At 46.6% G+C, this 15,452-nt stretch overlaps 1 protein-coding gene across 1 annotated transcript in view; it reads left to right on the forward strand.

The window, feature by feature from the left end:
• The window catches only part of KCNMB1 (potassium calcium-activated channel subfamily M regulatory beta subunit 1), a 207,709-nt gene extending 193,247 nt beyond the window's left edge, over positions 1-14,462 (forward strand). Inside the window, exon 4 of the mRNA XM_044277789.1 lies at positions 9,319-14,462. Within this exon, the coding sequence (XP_044133724.1) occupies positions 9,319-9,603 (285 nt within the window). The 3' untranslated portion in view covers positions 9,604-14,462. The remainder of the gene's footprint in view (positions 1-9,318) is intronic.
• The last annotated feature ends 990 nt before the right edge of the window (positions 14,463-15,452 follow it).

A 15,452-nucleotide genomic window follows, 5' to 3' on the forward strand; every position in this document is an offset into this window, starting at 1 on the left:
TCTACCACATGGTCATTTGTTGGGGGGACATCTTGGAATGGAAAATACAAAAGAATTAATTTTAATGCGTTTCTTTTGGCCAGGGCTAGTAGTAGAGGTACGAAATTACTGTGCGTCTTGTCCCGAGTGCTAATATACAGCTCCGTCCCCTAACTTTAGAAGCCCATTGGTACCCTTACCCATTGTGGAAGTGCCATTCGAACAAATAGCTATGGATCTGGTAGGCCCTATGGTGAAATCAGCTCGCGGACATCAGTGCATACTGTTGATCCTAGACTACGCCACCAGATATCCAGAAGCTATTCCATTAATAAATATGTCAGCAAAGACCATAGCCAAGGAGTTGGTCCTGGTGTTCAGTAGGGTTGGGATCCCTAAAGAGATCTTAACGGATCAGGGCACCCCATTTATGTCCAGGGTGACCAAAGAATTATGTCGGCTATTCAGGGTGAAGCATATTCGAACCTCAGTCTACCATCCGCAAACGGATGGATTGGTGGAAAGATTCAATAAAACCCTGAAAAACATGTTGAGAAAGGCGATCACCAAGGATGGTAGGGATTGGGATTGCCTACTTCCCTATTTACTGTTTGCCATACGAGAAGTACCGCAATCGTCTATGGGGTTTTCACCCTTTGAACTTCTGTATGGCAGACAGCCCCAAGGGCTACTCGACATAGCTAAAGAAACGTGGGAGCAAGAATCTACCCTGTACCGCAGTATAATTGAGCATGTGTCATAGATGCTGGACCGGATCAAGGCACTCATTCCCTTGGTTTGAGAACATATGCAGCAAGCCCAACAGGCCCAAAGTAGAATATATAACAGGGGTGCGAAACTGCATCATTTTAGTCCAGGGGACCGGGTGCTTGTATTAATACCCACAGTAGAGAGCAAATTCTTAGCAAAATGGCAAGGGCCCTTCACAATTATTAAAAAGGTAAGCGAGGTGAACTATCTAGTTCATCAGCCTGGGAAGAGAAAACCCGAACAGAACTATCATATTAACTTGATAAAGCCCTGGAAAGATAGGAAAGCTCTGGTGGTAAACTCGGTACCACGAAGCTACACCGTACCTAAGGTTAGAATTGCTGAGTCCCTGTTTCCCCATCAAAAACAGGAATCACAGGAATTCGTTATGAGAAACTCAGAACTCCCAGGCCTTACTCATGTGATAAAACACAATATTGTCCCAGAATCCCAGATGTTAAGGTGAAGATTAAGCCCTACCGGGTCCCCGAAGCAGGGCGCAAGGTCATTACCCAAGAGATTAGGGGTAATAGAAGAGTCCATAAGTGAGTGGTCTAGTCCCATCGTTTTAATTCCCAAACCTGATGGGTCCATTTGGTTCTGTAATGACTATCGCCAGTTAAACTCGGTCTCAAAGTTTGACGCCTACCCAATAGGGAGAGTAGACGAGCTAATAGAAAAGCTGAGTAGTACTCAGTACTTAACAACATTGGACTTAACTAAAGGGTACTGACAAATTCCGCTAACTGAAAGGGCCAAGAAAAGACTGCTTTTTCTGCACCCAGCGGTCATTTCCAATACACTAGGTTGCCATTTGGCCTCCATGGGGCCCCGGCGACATTTCAGCGTATGATGGATAGGATCCTAAGGCCACATATTGGTTATACAACTTGATCAAGATCTGCTGAAATCCCCATATATACATTAATATAATTAACCCTGTTTATAGTGGCAATCCCTATGACAAATTGTTCTAACCCAAATCTTTAAAATGACATATGTGATTGCACACGATATGACTTAAAGAAGAAATATCACAAAAATAAACATATCTGCCTTCCTATTGTACGGTAATAACGTGAAGCCGAAATCCCGTCCATTTTCCCGCGAGATCTCAAGTAAGTTGGCTGGAGGAGGACGTAGCGAGACGCCGGCAGTGTCCCGCGTCGCTCGACCCTCGCTGAAGTAAGACGCCAACACTAAGGAAGTTAAGAAGATTCAACTTACGAATATAGAAGCCATTATTTGGCATAGGACTGAAATAAGTGTAATAGCCATCTGACTGTACCAGCGCATAATATTTGTGAAGTATCAGCGATATTGGAGATTTCTTACACAGCAAGATCCGGAATACATATTGTTACCCATATGTTTACTCATACCTTAATTGGAACGTAATAACTGCAGAGCACTTTATCATAGTGCAGTTAGCCAGATACTGCAACGTGCATTGTGCAAATAAGGAACTATTCCCACTTACGTATTTAATCCTCATGGATTCTTTCAGATTTTATGAAGTGTATTTTACTTTATTTTATTGTATTTTATTGTATATTGTTTTACTATATTGCACACGTGTTCATCTATAAATATTGTGATTTAATTACGTTTTACAAATTTTATGAGTCTAAATGAAGTGTGCTCGGCCATAATTTTAGCTTTCAATTAAATAAACTGCATGAGTTGTGTTACAATTAAGGTATGATTTCATTTGCTGTTTGATGCTGAAACAAAGGTCTTGGAGATCGACATATGGGTGCAACAGATGCACCAGTGATGTCCGCACCTGTAGCTCCCTTTGGTCTTAAAGAGGACCTTTGACTAGTTTAAAAACGAAAAACTAACTATATCAGTGGGCAGAGCGGCGCCCAGGGGTCCCCCTGCACTTACTAGTATGTCTGTGCGCCACTCCGTTCGCCCGGTATAGGCTCCGGTGTCTGCAGCTCCCTCTGTTGTACTGGGCAGAGTTTTTGTATTAGGCGTGTCCCTTGCTGCAGCGCTAGTACAGCGCCTAATACAAAAACTCTGCCCAGTACAACAGAGGGAGCTGCAGACACCGGAGCCTATACCAGGCGAACGGAGCGGCGCCCAGACATACTAGTAAGTGCAGGGGGACCCCTGGGCGCCGCTCTGCCCACTGATATAGTTAGTTTTTAGTTTTTAAACTAGTTAAAGGTCCTCTTTAAGCCAGACTGGCTGCGATTTTTTTCTTTTCCTGGTATAAACTAGGGCTGACATAGTTTGCGATTGTGGGCGCTCTTCTAGCTGCACATTGGACCCCATCTGCAACTATGTCAGTCTATTCCTTGTCATATGCCAGAACAGGAAAATCTTTTTTTATAATGTAACATATTTGTTTAAACTCTGTACTATATTATGTTACCAACAGATTGTTCTTTCGGTTACTATTACTTTTAGGGTTTTTATTGTAATTTTTATTTCTGTTAGTAACTGTACTGCGGGGTTCACCCCCCTTCAGCACATTTTCCTGTCTTGGATAAACCAGGGATCCTCTTTCAATGTTTGAAACCTGTCGTATTGCATCCTTAACCTGTTTTGTGGCATAAGCTCTTTTATATAATCTGTGAGAGATATTTTCAGCCTCAGTTATGAAAGTTTTTTAATCCGTGCAGTTTCTTCTCGCACGTATTATCTCACCTCTTGGTAAATTGGCTTTGACATGTTTAGGATGACAAGATGTAGCATGTAGAGTGGTGTTCCCTGCCATGGGTTTTCTATAAGTACATGTAGAAACTTGATTGGTGGAGGGATTCCCCCTCAGGCTCAAATCCAAAAATGAAACCTCCTGTATATCATGGTGGACACTAAAATAAATAGTGTCCACACAAACCCTCTAATATACTGTACATCTGGGCCTAGACGTGCATAAGTGACTGTCACATTTAGGCCAGAAATACGGCTTTTTGGTTACTGGGGTGAAAAAAAATACATCTGTTTCATATAGTGGCATCTGGGATTAGACATGCATAAGTGAGTGCCACATTTAGGCCAGAAATACGGCTTTGTGCTTACTGGGGTGAAAAAAAGACATCTGTTTCATATAGTGCACATCTGGGATTAGACGTGCATAAGTGAGTGTCACATTTAGGCCAGAAATACAGCTTTTTGTTTAGTGGGGTGAAAAAAATACATCTATTTCATATAGTGCACATCTGGGATTAGACGTGCATAAGTGAGTGTCACATTTAGGCCAGAAATACGGCTTTGTGCTTACTGGGGTGAAAAAAATACATCTGTTTCATATAGTGCACATCTGGGATTAGATGTGCATAAGTGATTGTCACATTTAGGCCAGAAATACAGCTTTTTGGTTACTGGGGTGAAAAAACCCTCTAATATACTGCACATCTGGGATTAGACATGCATAAGTGACTGTCACATTTAGGCCAGAAATACGGCTTTTTGGTTACTGGGGTGAAAAAACCCTCTGATATACTGCACATCTGGGATTAGACATGCATAAGTGACTGTCACATTTAGGCCAGAAATACGGCTTCGTGCTTACTGGGGTGAAAAAACACTCTGATATACTGCACATCTGAGATTAGACGTGCATAAGTTACTGTGAAATTTAGGCCACAAATACCGCTGTCATATAGAGTTTAAAAAATAAAAAATTTGTGCAATAGCCTACATCAGGGTTTTTATTGGCGGTTAATAATTTTTAACAGACTTGACCACTTTTTACTTTGCTTTGTGAACGCTAACTATGAGGCAAACATCTAATAAGGGACACGGTCATGGTCATGGTCGTGGTGTTGGTGGATCCTCTGGTGTAGGGAGAGGACATGGCCATTCTGCCACAGCTACACGCCCAGTGGATCCAGCATGTTCACATTATCTCTCACCCAGTCTTCTGCAGAAAGCGCACAGGTGGCGCTTGAAACCCATGCCCATCAGTCTGTCACATCACCTTCGTGCATATCGGGGAATCTGTCTGAGCCTCAAGTCATGCAGCAGTCTCTTATGCTGTTTGAAGACTCTGCTGGCAGGGTTTCCCAAGGGCATCCACCTAGCCCTTCCCCAGGGGTGGAAGACATAGAATGCACTGATGCACAACCACTAATGTTTCCTGATAAGGACATGGGAATACCACCTCAGCATGTCTCTGATGATGACGAAACACAGGTGCCAACTGCTGCGTCTTTCTGCAGTGTGCAGACTGAACAGGAGGTCAGGGATCAAGACTGGGTGGAAGACGATGCAGGGGACGATGAGGTCCTAGACCCCACATGGAATGAAGGTCGTGCCACTGACTTTCACAGTTCGGAGGAAGAGGCAGTGGTGAGACCGAGCCAACAGCGTAGCAAAAGAGGGAGCAGTGGGCAAAAGCAGAACACCCGCCGCCAAGAGACTCCGCCTGCTACTGACCGCCGCCATCTGGGACCGAGCACCCCAAAGGCAGCTTCAAGGAGTTCCCTGGCATGGCACTTCTTCAAACAATGTGCTGACGACAAGACCCGAGTGGTTTGCACGCTGTGCCATCAGAGCCTGAAGCGAGGCATTAACGTTCTGAACCTGAGCACAACCTGCATGACCAGGCACCTGCATGCAAAGCATGAACTGCAGTGGAGTAAACACCTTAAAACCAAGGAAGTCACTCAGGCTCCCCCTGCTACCTCTTCTGCTGCTGCCGCCTCGGCCTATTCTGCTGCTGCCGCCTCGGCCTCTTCCTCCGCCTCTGGAGGAACGTTGGCACCTGCCGCCCAGCAAACAGGGGATGTACCACCAACACCACCACCACCACCTCCGTCACCAAGCGTCTCAACCATGTCACACGCCAGCGTTCAGCTCTCCATCTCACAAACATTTGATAGAAAGCGTAAATTCCCACCTAGCCACCCTCGATCCCTGGCCCTGAATGCCAGCATTTCTAAACTACTGGCCTATGAAATGCTGTCATTTAGGCTGGTGGACACAGACAGCTTCAAACAGCTCATGTCGCTTGCTGTCCCACAGTATGTTGTTCCCAGCCGGCACTACTTCTCCAAGAGAGCCGTGCCTTCCCTGCACAACCAAGTATCCGATAAAATCAAGTGTGCACTGCGCAACGCCATCTGTAGCAAGGTCCACCTAACCACAGATACGTGGACCAGTAAGCACGGCCAGGGACGCTATATCTCCCTAACTGCACACTGGGTAAATGTAGTGGCAGCTGGGCCCCAGGCGGAGAGCTGTTTGGCGCACGTCCTTCCGCCGCCAAGGATCGCAGGGCAACATTCTTTGCCTCCTGTTGCCACCTCCTCCTTCTCGGCTTCCTCCTCCTCTTCTTCCACCTGCTCATCCAGTCAGCCACACACCTTCACCACCAACTTCAGCACAGCCCGGGGTAAACGTCAGCAGGCCATTCTGAAACTCATATGTTTGGGGGACAGGCCCCACACCGCACAGGAGTTGTGGCGGGGTATTGAACAACAGACCGACGAGTGGTTGCTGCCGGTGAGCCTCAAGCCCGGCCTGGTGGTGTGTGATAATGGGCGAAATCTCGTTGCAGCTCTGGGACTAGCCAATTTGACGCACATCCCTTGCTTGGCGCATGTGCTGAATTTGGTGGTGCAGAAGTTCATTCACAACTACCCCGACATGTCAGAGCTGCTGCATAAAGTGCGGGCCGTCTGTTCGCGCTTCCGGCGTTCACATCCTGCCGCTGCTCGCCTGTCTGCGCTACAGCGTAACTTCGGCCTTCCCGCTCACCGCCTCATATGCGACGTGCCCACCAGGTGGAACTCCACCTTGCACATGCTGGACAGACTGTGCGAGCAGCAGCAGGCCATAGTGGAGTTTCAGCTGCAGCACGCACGGGTCAGTCGCACTACAGAACAGCACCACTTCACCACCAATGACTGGGCCTCCATGCGAGACCTGTGTGCCCTGTTGCGCTGTTTCGAGTACTCCACCAACATGGCCAGTGGCGATGACACCGTTATCAGCGTTACAATACCACTTCTATGTCTCCTTGAGAAAACACTTAGGGCGATGATGGAAGAGGAGGTGGCCCAGGAGGAGGAGGAGGAGGAGGAGGAAGAGGGGTCATTTTTAGCACTTTCAGGCCAGTCTCTTCGAAGTGACTCAGAGGGAGGTTTTTGGCAACAGCAGAGGCCAGGTACAAATGTGGCCAGCCAGGGCCCACTACTGGAGGACGAGGAGGACGAGGATGAGGAGGAGGTGGAGGAGGATGAGGATGAAGCATGGTCACAGCGGGGTGGCACCCAACGCAGCTCGGGTCCATCACTGGTGCGTGGCTGGGGGGAAAGGCAGGACGATGACGATACGCCTCCCACAGAGGACAGCTTGTCCTTACCCCTGGGCAGCCTGGCACACATGAGCGACTACATGCTGCAGTGCCTGCGCAACGACAGCAGAGTTGCCCACATTTTAACCTGTGCGGACTACTGGGTTGCCACCCTGCTGGATCCACGCTACAAAGACAATGTGCCCACCTTACTTCCTGCACTGGAGCGTGATAGGAAGATGCGCGAGTACAAGCGCACGTTGGTAGACGCGCTACTGAGAGCATTCCCAAATGTCACAGGGGAACAAGTGGAAGCCCAAGGCCAAGGCAGAGGAGGAGCAAGAGGTCGCCAAGGCAGCTGTGTCACGGCCAGCTCCTCTGAGGGCAGGGTTAGCATGGCAGAGATGTGGAAAACTTTTGTCAACACGCCACAGCTAACTGCACCACCACCTGATACGCAACGTGTTAGCAGGAGGCAACATTTCACTAACATGGTGGAACAGTACGTGTGCACACCCCTCCACGTACTGACTGATGGTTCGGCCCCATTCAACTTCTGGGTCTCTAAATTGTCCACGTGGCCAGAGCTAGCCTTTTATGCCTTGGAGGTGCTGGCCTGCCCGGCAGCCAGCGTTTTGTCTGAACGTGTATTCAGCACGGCAGGGGGCGTCATTACAGACAAACGCAGCCGCCTGTCTACAGCCAATGTGGACAAGCTGACGTTCATAAAAATGAACCAGGCATGGATCCCACAGGACCTGTCCGTCCCTTGTCCAGATTAGACATTAACTACCTCCCCGTAACCATATATTATTGTACTCCAGGGCACTTCCTCATTCAATCCTATTTTTATTTTCATTTTACCATTATATTGCGAGGCTACCCAAATTTGAATGAACCTCTCCTCTGTCTGGGTGCCGGGGCCTAAATATATGCCAATGGACTGTTCCAATGTTGGGTGACGTGAAGCCTGATTCTCTGCTATGATATGAAGACTGATTCTCTGCTGACATGAAGCCAGATTGTCTGTTACGGGACCTCTCTCCTCTGCCTGGGTGCCGGGGCCTAAATATCTGAGAATGGACTGTTCCAGTGGTGGGTAACGGGAAGCCAGATTCTCTGCTATGATATGAAGACTGATTCTCTGCTGACATGAAGCCAGATTGTCTGTTACGGGACCTCTCTCCTCTGCCTGGGTGCTGGGCCTAAATTTATGAAAATGGACTCTTACAGTGGTGGGTGACGTGAAGCCTGATTCTCTGCTATGACATGAAGACTGATTCTCTGCTGACATGAAGCCAGATTGTCTGTTACGGGACCTCTCTCCTCTGCCTGGGTGCCGGGGCCTAAATATCTGAGAATGGACTGTTCCAGTGGTGGGTGACGGGAAGCCAGATTCTCTGCTATGGAACCTCTCTCCAATTGATTTTGGTTAATTTTTATTTATTTAATTTTTATTTTAATTAATTTCCCTATCCACATTTGTTTGCAGGGGATTTACCTACATGTTGCTGCCTTTTGCAGCCCTCTAGCCCTTTCCTGGGCTGTTTTACAGCCGTTTTAGTGCCGAAAAGTTCGGGTCCCCATTGACTTCAATGGGGTTCGGGTTCGGGACGAAGTTCGGATCGGGTTCGGATCCCGAACCCGAACATTTCCGGGATGTTCGGCCGAACTTCTCGAACCCGAACATCCAGGTGTTCGCTCAACTCTAGTCATCAGTATATGATTGGTGAGGATTCAACACCCGAGACCCCAGTTGATCAGCTGTTCCAGAAAGCAGCGGTGCTTCTGTAAGCGCAGCGGCCTTCTTGCTGCCTTTCCTAGGCCAGTGATGGCATGTTTATCTGTCATGTGGCTTAGGCACAGCTCAGCCCCATTGAAGTTAAATAGGCTGAGCTGCGATATCAAGCACAGCTACTATACTATATATATTGCCAGTCTTGGTAAGCACGGAGATGGCCGCGGTGCACACAGGATTGCTGCTGCCATCTCAAACCGCTGATCAGCGGGGGTCCCAGGTGTCGGACCTTCACTGATCAGATATTGATTACCTATCCTGAGGATAAATCATTAGTAATAACATGTCAGAAAACCCTTTTAAAATAAATAAATGCTTGAAATAGATTAGTGAAATTAATCTATATATAACTTTTTGAATTGAATTACTGAAATAAATTAACTTTTCAATGATATTCAGATTTATTGATATGCACCTGTATATGATTTTTAAATGTGAACTCCTTGAGAGGATATTCTGACTGATCTTGTTTATAATGTGTTAATAGTTAATAAAACGGATTCTTTTATCTTTGCAGTGCTCCTACATTCCTGATTGTAAGGAAAACTACACAGAAATTGCAATGCATGTACAGGAAATTCAAGGAAGATTTAATAAGTCTGCTTCATTTACCTGCTATTTTGATCCCAAAGGAAGACAGAAGAGTATTATTTTAATAAGAAAGTTTGGACCTGAAAAGATGATTTTATACTTTTTCTGGCCAGCCTCAATGTTTACTGTTGGACTTTTTGTTGTTATTATTGTAAAAATAAGTCAATATTTTGCCATGCTTTCAGTGCAAGTAAACAAAGTAAATACCTAATTTTTTTGTACATGTTACTCATACAGGTTTATTCTATCATTGACAAAAGTCAAAATATTAAAAAGAAAAAAAAATGCACATAAGGGAATATTTATCATATCTGGTGCAAAGGAAAACTGGCTTAAAAGGTGTAAGTCACCGATTTGTACCTATGAAACTGGTTGTGACCTGTTGCGTGGCCCTGTCAATCAAAGTGCAGAGGGCACGGCAGTTGCAGAGAGTGCAGAGCATCTAGGTGTAGCTCCTGCGACTCTTAGAGGCTTATTTGCATATATTAAAACATCAATTTTCTCAGCAATATGGGCACATAGTAGGACCAACACAGATGCCTTCAGCTAACAAGTGCACATGCAACAGGTCAGCCAGTTTCATTGGTACAAATCTGCTTACAGATGCCCTTTAATTGACCATACCAAACAATCAGAGTGAGCCTTTTATTTTACAAAGGAACTCTGAAATATGAAGGATGAAGTACAATAGGTTGCAATGGGCAAACTAAGCTAGATTTACTTTATAACCGTTTTGATAAATCTCCCCCATATTGATTAGGCACTGAATAGAGAAGAGCAAGGTTTTCAAAAACTTGATTCGGTCAGAATTAATTTGTCACAAAGTGCGTTAAGTCAGGTCTATCCCATCTTGCAGTTAAACTTTAGGGAGAATGTATCCTTGTGTACATCCCTATGCCATGCAGCAACATGCATAGATAGTGCTTTTTGGTAGCAAAATAGTTACTGTATGTATGAAAGTCACATATTTGGTTGCACACATCATCGTGCAGGCCACCAACATTCCTATCTAACCCCCAGCTAAACCTCCAAAAAAGCATACAGCATCTTTCAGTAAAGCAACAAAAAAAACTGTGTGCCCCTGCAGGTGTCCCAGTGACTCTTTAGTGGAACAAAATAAGGAGGACATGGAGGCAGCACCAATACAGTAATGGAGAAAAAGGGTTTTATTCCATGTTATAGCAGTGCAAACACAGTGCAAAGCATTTTAAGTCTTTCTTTTAGATGTAGAATGACTGTCCACCACCATTAGACTTTGTTCACACTTCACTTAATTGGTCAGTTATTGTCAGCCCAAAGCAGGTGCTCGTCAAAGCCACAGAACAGGTGCAGATCTAGTCATGATACCTAATCCAAGAGTACGCTTGGCTTCTGAATTTGCCTCCCAATAAGTGATGGAAATAATTGACCAAATAACAGAAGTGTGAATGCCGCCTTACAGGTCAGTGTTGGCATCAGTTCTAATTTATCAGAGTCGACTTAACCATGCAGTGGCCCAAAATGTAAGCAGTGGCCCCATGACAGTAGGGAGGGTGTCAGCAGTAAGTCTTTGTTCACGTCACAGTTTATTTTTCTGTTCTTCTGATCCGTCAGAAGAACAGTACCAAAAAAAGCGTATCCTGTAGTTTGAGCATCCACCTTCACACAGTCAGTATTTGGTCAACATTTGATCAGAACTAGTAAGAAAAAAACAGGAATGGTTCCAAAACAAAGATAACGTGATGGAAATATTTGCTATCTGTGTTTTGGACGCATTCCTGCTTTTGGATTCCAAATCATGATGCAAAATGGTAACGCATGTTAGGGGCATTCTCGACACTCAAACGACAGGACCTTTTCTTGTTAGTTTTCTGTTCTTCTGATGGATCAGAAGAACGGAAAAATAAAACGACGATTAAAGGCTTGAAGTGTCACAATAGTGGCCCCGGAGTGTAGAGGGTGAGGGGGCAACAACAGTGGCAGTAACAGCAGAAGATGTTTGCAGATCACAGTAGGGGCGGATGGCAGTAGAGGCAGCAGGCATTTGGCATCAGGCAGGTGCAACGCACCGCTCCCCCGATCGTGTCCCAGGTTTTTAGGAATGCCGAGTGGTGATGCAGCCTTAGTAGTTTTGTGAATGTCACGGTGTTCCTACCTGGATACCGTCGCTCCCCATAGTTAGGCTCTGTAGCAATAAAGGGGGGAGTGATAGATGGTGGAGTAAGATTCCAGACTTGGTAAAAGTTCAGCAGCTTTACTTGAATTAATTAGCACCCAGACAATCTTTAGTCTCTCTTGACTCCAGCTGTTTTTAAGGTAAACTGGCTTCCTTTCTCTGCTGTGCTACCCTCTGGCTTCAGTCTGGTAGCTGGATTTTATGACAGTTCTGGTACCTTTTGAGCTAGGTGCTTTTGGCTGTTGATCCCTTCATGATACTCTGTTGGTATCTGTAAGGAGTCTTGGTGCTCTATGAGCTGCTTACCTTGGGTGACTCCTGCTACAGGAGAGGGGACCATCCCCCTCACTGCACCATCTTGACTTGTCTGCTTCCAAATCTAGATTGAATATAGCTTCCCCTCTGCCTTGGTAGTAAGCAGGACTAGCCCTTTTCTGCCCAAAAGGGGAAGAATTGAATGGTATGTTCCATTCTATCTAAAGGTCTCTCTTTCTGTGGGCAGAAGTAATGGGCCATTTGTCACAATGTTTTGGAGTGGCAGCACACTACATTCGGGTCATTACTGCCAGAATGATCTAGTCCAGTTGCTGCGAACCTTTGGGTTGCAGTTTAAACACTCAGCCTGTAAAAGGTTCATCATGACTGATCTAGTCTGTTGTATCAAGCACGAGTGTCTGGAAATCCTGGTTAATCCACACCTGATTTATCTTTATAAAGGTTAGTCTCTCAACAATTTATGTTGAAAGGTGAATTCTCTTTGTGGTAACTATGCCACCAACTAGGCCAGTTGCAGCGACGTATCAAGTTTGGCTGTCCAGTAGTTTATCATCAGAGACTCAAGACTTAGATTGCTGCTGATGGAGATGATACCCCCCATCCCCCTCTAGCAGTCATGGCAGTGAAATGTGAGCTCAGAAAGTCCCCCCAGTTAGACATTCGTGGGAGTCTCAATTGTAATTCAGTTCTTCATCCCTCTTATGAAGTATAAAAAAGGCCCCGATTTTAGACCGGTAGCAAGGGTCTAACATTGTGGAGAGCCAGTAGTCATCCCTCTGCTGAATGGTGATAATGCAGCTGTCACTACTCAAGCAACTCATCTGGGCATTTGCGCAAGGGACTCAGAGGGACTTCCTGCCTCCATCTCCACTACATATTGTCACGGTCTGTCGGAGTCATCCGTGTCATCCTATAGCTCCTCCTGCTCCTCTCTTGTTGCTTCACCTAGTTCTGTATAGAATTCCTGGGTATTTATGTCCTCCTCCTCCTCATACTCCTGTGTTAATTCAGCTCCTCTTGTTCTTCTGGCTTCTCTCCTTGTGCAGTTAAACCACCTTAGTTAGTTTATTTAAATTCTGGGCGTTTATGTCCTCCTCCTCATCCTCTTTCTTCTTTCCAGTACAGCCTCCACAGGACTCAGGTGGCTGTGAGATGTAGGCGCCAAGTCTTCTGTCCCCTCGCAAGTCAGATTTATCAGCATCCCCTCCAGGATGTGAAGGAGTGGAATGACATAATTCATTCCGCAGTCCTGGCGACTGACAAATAAAGTAGTCTTCAAAAGGTCTGTGCAAATGGCAGGTGTTATGCATGAGCTGCCACTGTCTAACATCAAAGTTACACCGGGGAGTAGTCCTGTCTATCTGCATCATCAAGAAATTGGTCACAGGTTTCCTCTACTCAAACAGTCAGTCCAACATGTGGAGGGTGGAGTTCCAACTTGTGGAAATGTTGCATATAAGGGGATGTAGGGGAAACACCATTCTACCTTTGCAGCTCAAGGAGGTAGTGTTTTGCATGGTAAGAGTGGCTAAAGTGCATACACAGTTTCCTTGACATTTTCAAGACATCTTGCAGTTGGGTGGAAGACTTGAGGAACTGGGTGAAAACGACATTTAAGACATATGTCATGGGTCAGCCCTCTCTGATACAATGCAGGCAGAATGTTTATTCCTGTTATCAGTGACCATTGTTCCTATCTCTAGTTGGCGAAGAGACAGCCAGGATTTGATTAATTTTTTTATTTTTTTTTGATGACGCAGAGCAGTTCCTCCCCTCTGTGACTCTGTTCGCCAGGACTGACCAGGTGCCAATGCCATGATTTGCATAGGTGGTATGCTGGAGGACCTGTCTGAACTATGCCTCCAGGTGTAAGATGAGGAGGCAGAGAAGGATATTGGAGCAGAAATCCCACAATTACAACATGGAGGTGGCATTACCATCACCTGGCCAAGTTTCTGGTGTGCCTGGGCCCGGAACTACATTTACCCAGTGGCCTGTAAAGGACATATATTGTTCTTGACCATAGATACAGCTCCCCACATCACCACTGGCATGAGCTGTACCAGACACAGACAGGCTCAAAAAGGGGGAGGGGGAGGGATCCACAGCACCGCAACAGGCTGGAAGAGGCAGTGGGGTGGCAAAAGGGAGAAGGCGGGCCACACCAAATAGGCACGCACCTGTTCTCCGGAGCACGCTCTTGCGGCAATCTCTCTTGCCAAGAGGTAGCTGTTCCGCAGTCTGGCGCTTTTTTGAGGAAAGTGCGGCTGATAAAAGAATTCTCATTTGCAACCTGTCCCGTACCAAAATGAGCAGTGGCAGGAAAACTAGCAACCTCACCACCACCAGCATGATCCGCCATATGGCATCAAAGCACCGTAATAGGTGAGCCAAATGCCTAGGCCACAATCTGTGTCTGCAAGTCACACCACTGCCTCATCTTCCCCTGTGTTACATGCTGGCCAATCCCCTGTCCAAGACGCAGGCCCTGATGCCTCCCATCCTGCACCTGGATCCTAGCAAGCATCATCATCGACCACATCCACTTCTGTGTACCAGCTCAGTGTCCAAATGTCCTTAACCCAGGCATTTGAACGCAAGCGCAAATACCCAGCCACCCACCCACAGGCCATAGCACTAAATGCACACCTTTCCAAGTTGGAAATGTTGCCATTTATGCTTGTGGACACTGAGGCTTTCCGCAGCCTGATGGCTGTGGCCGTCCCGCGTTATTCTGTCCCCAGCCGCCAATATTTTTCACGGTGTGCAGTTCCAGCCTTACACCAGCATGTGTCCCGTAACATCACCCGTGCCCTGACCAACGCAGTTGGACTGACACATGGACAAGTGCTTTTGGCCAGGGATGCTACATTTCCCTGAAGGCACACTGGGTGAGCATTATAGAGGCCAGGAGCAAGTCGTACCCTGGAATGGCACAGGTGCTACTGACGCCAAGGATTCCAGCCTTGCTTCCATCAGGGTTTACGCCACCACCTACGTTAGTGACTGCAACCCCTCTTTCTCCTCCTCTCGCCACTCAACCTAAAACCAGGCATGGTTGTGTCTGATAATGGCTGTAACTTGGTGGCGGCTTTGGAGCTTGGCAAGCTCACACACATACCATGCCTAGCCCACGTGTTCAACCTAGTGGTTCAGCGGTTTTTCAAAACCTATCCCAATTTGCCTGAACTACTTGTGAAGGTGCGCCACATGTGTACCCATTTTTGCAATTGATAGACAGCTTCCCCTGGTCTGGCAATGCTGCAGCAGCAGGCCCTCGCCCATAATGTTTTTGAGGGTCACGGGCAGACCCTCGCCCACAATGTTTTTAAGGGACACCAGCAGACCCTTGTTATTAATGTTTTAAAGGGTCCCGAGCAGGCCCTTGCCCCTAATGTTTTAGATGGTCAGATCAGCAGCAGGCACTCGTCACCAATGTCTTAGAGGGTCAGCTCAGGAGCAAACCCTCACCCATAATGTTTTAGATGGTCAGATAAGCAGCAGGCCCTCGCCCCTAATATTTTAGATGGTCAGATCAAGATCAGCCACAGGCACTCGCCCCTAATGTTTTCTATAGTCAGATCAGCAGCAGGCACTCACCCCTAATGTTTTATAAGGTCAGATCAGCA

This window comes from Bufo gargarizans, chromosome 2, assembly GCF_014858855.1.
Source record: "Bufo gargarizans isolate SCDJY-AF-19 chromosome 2, ASM1485885v1, whole genome shotgun sequence".
In the NCBI taxonomy this organism is placed as follows: Eukaryota; Metazoa; Chordata; class Amphibia; order Anura; family Bufonidae; genus Bufo; species Bufo gargarizans.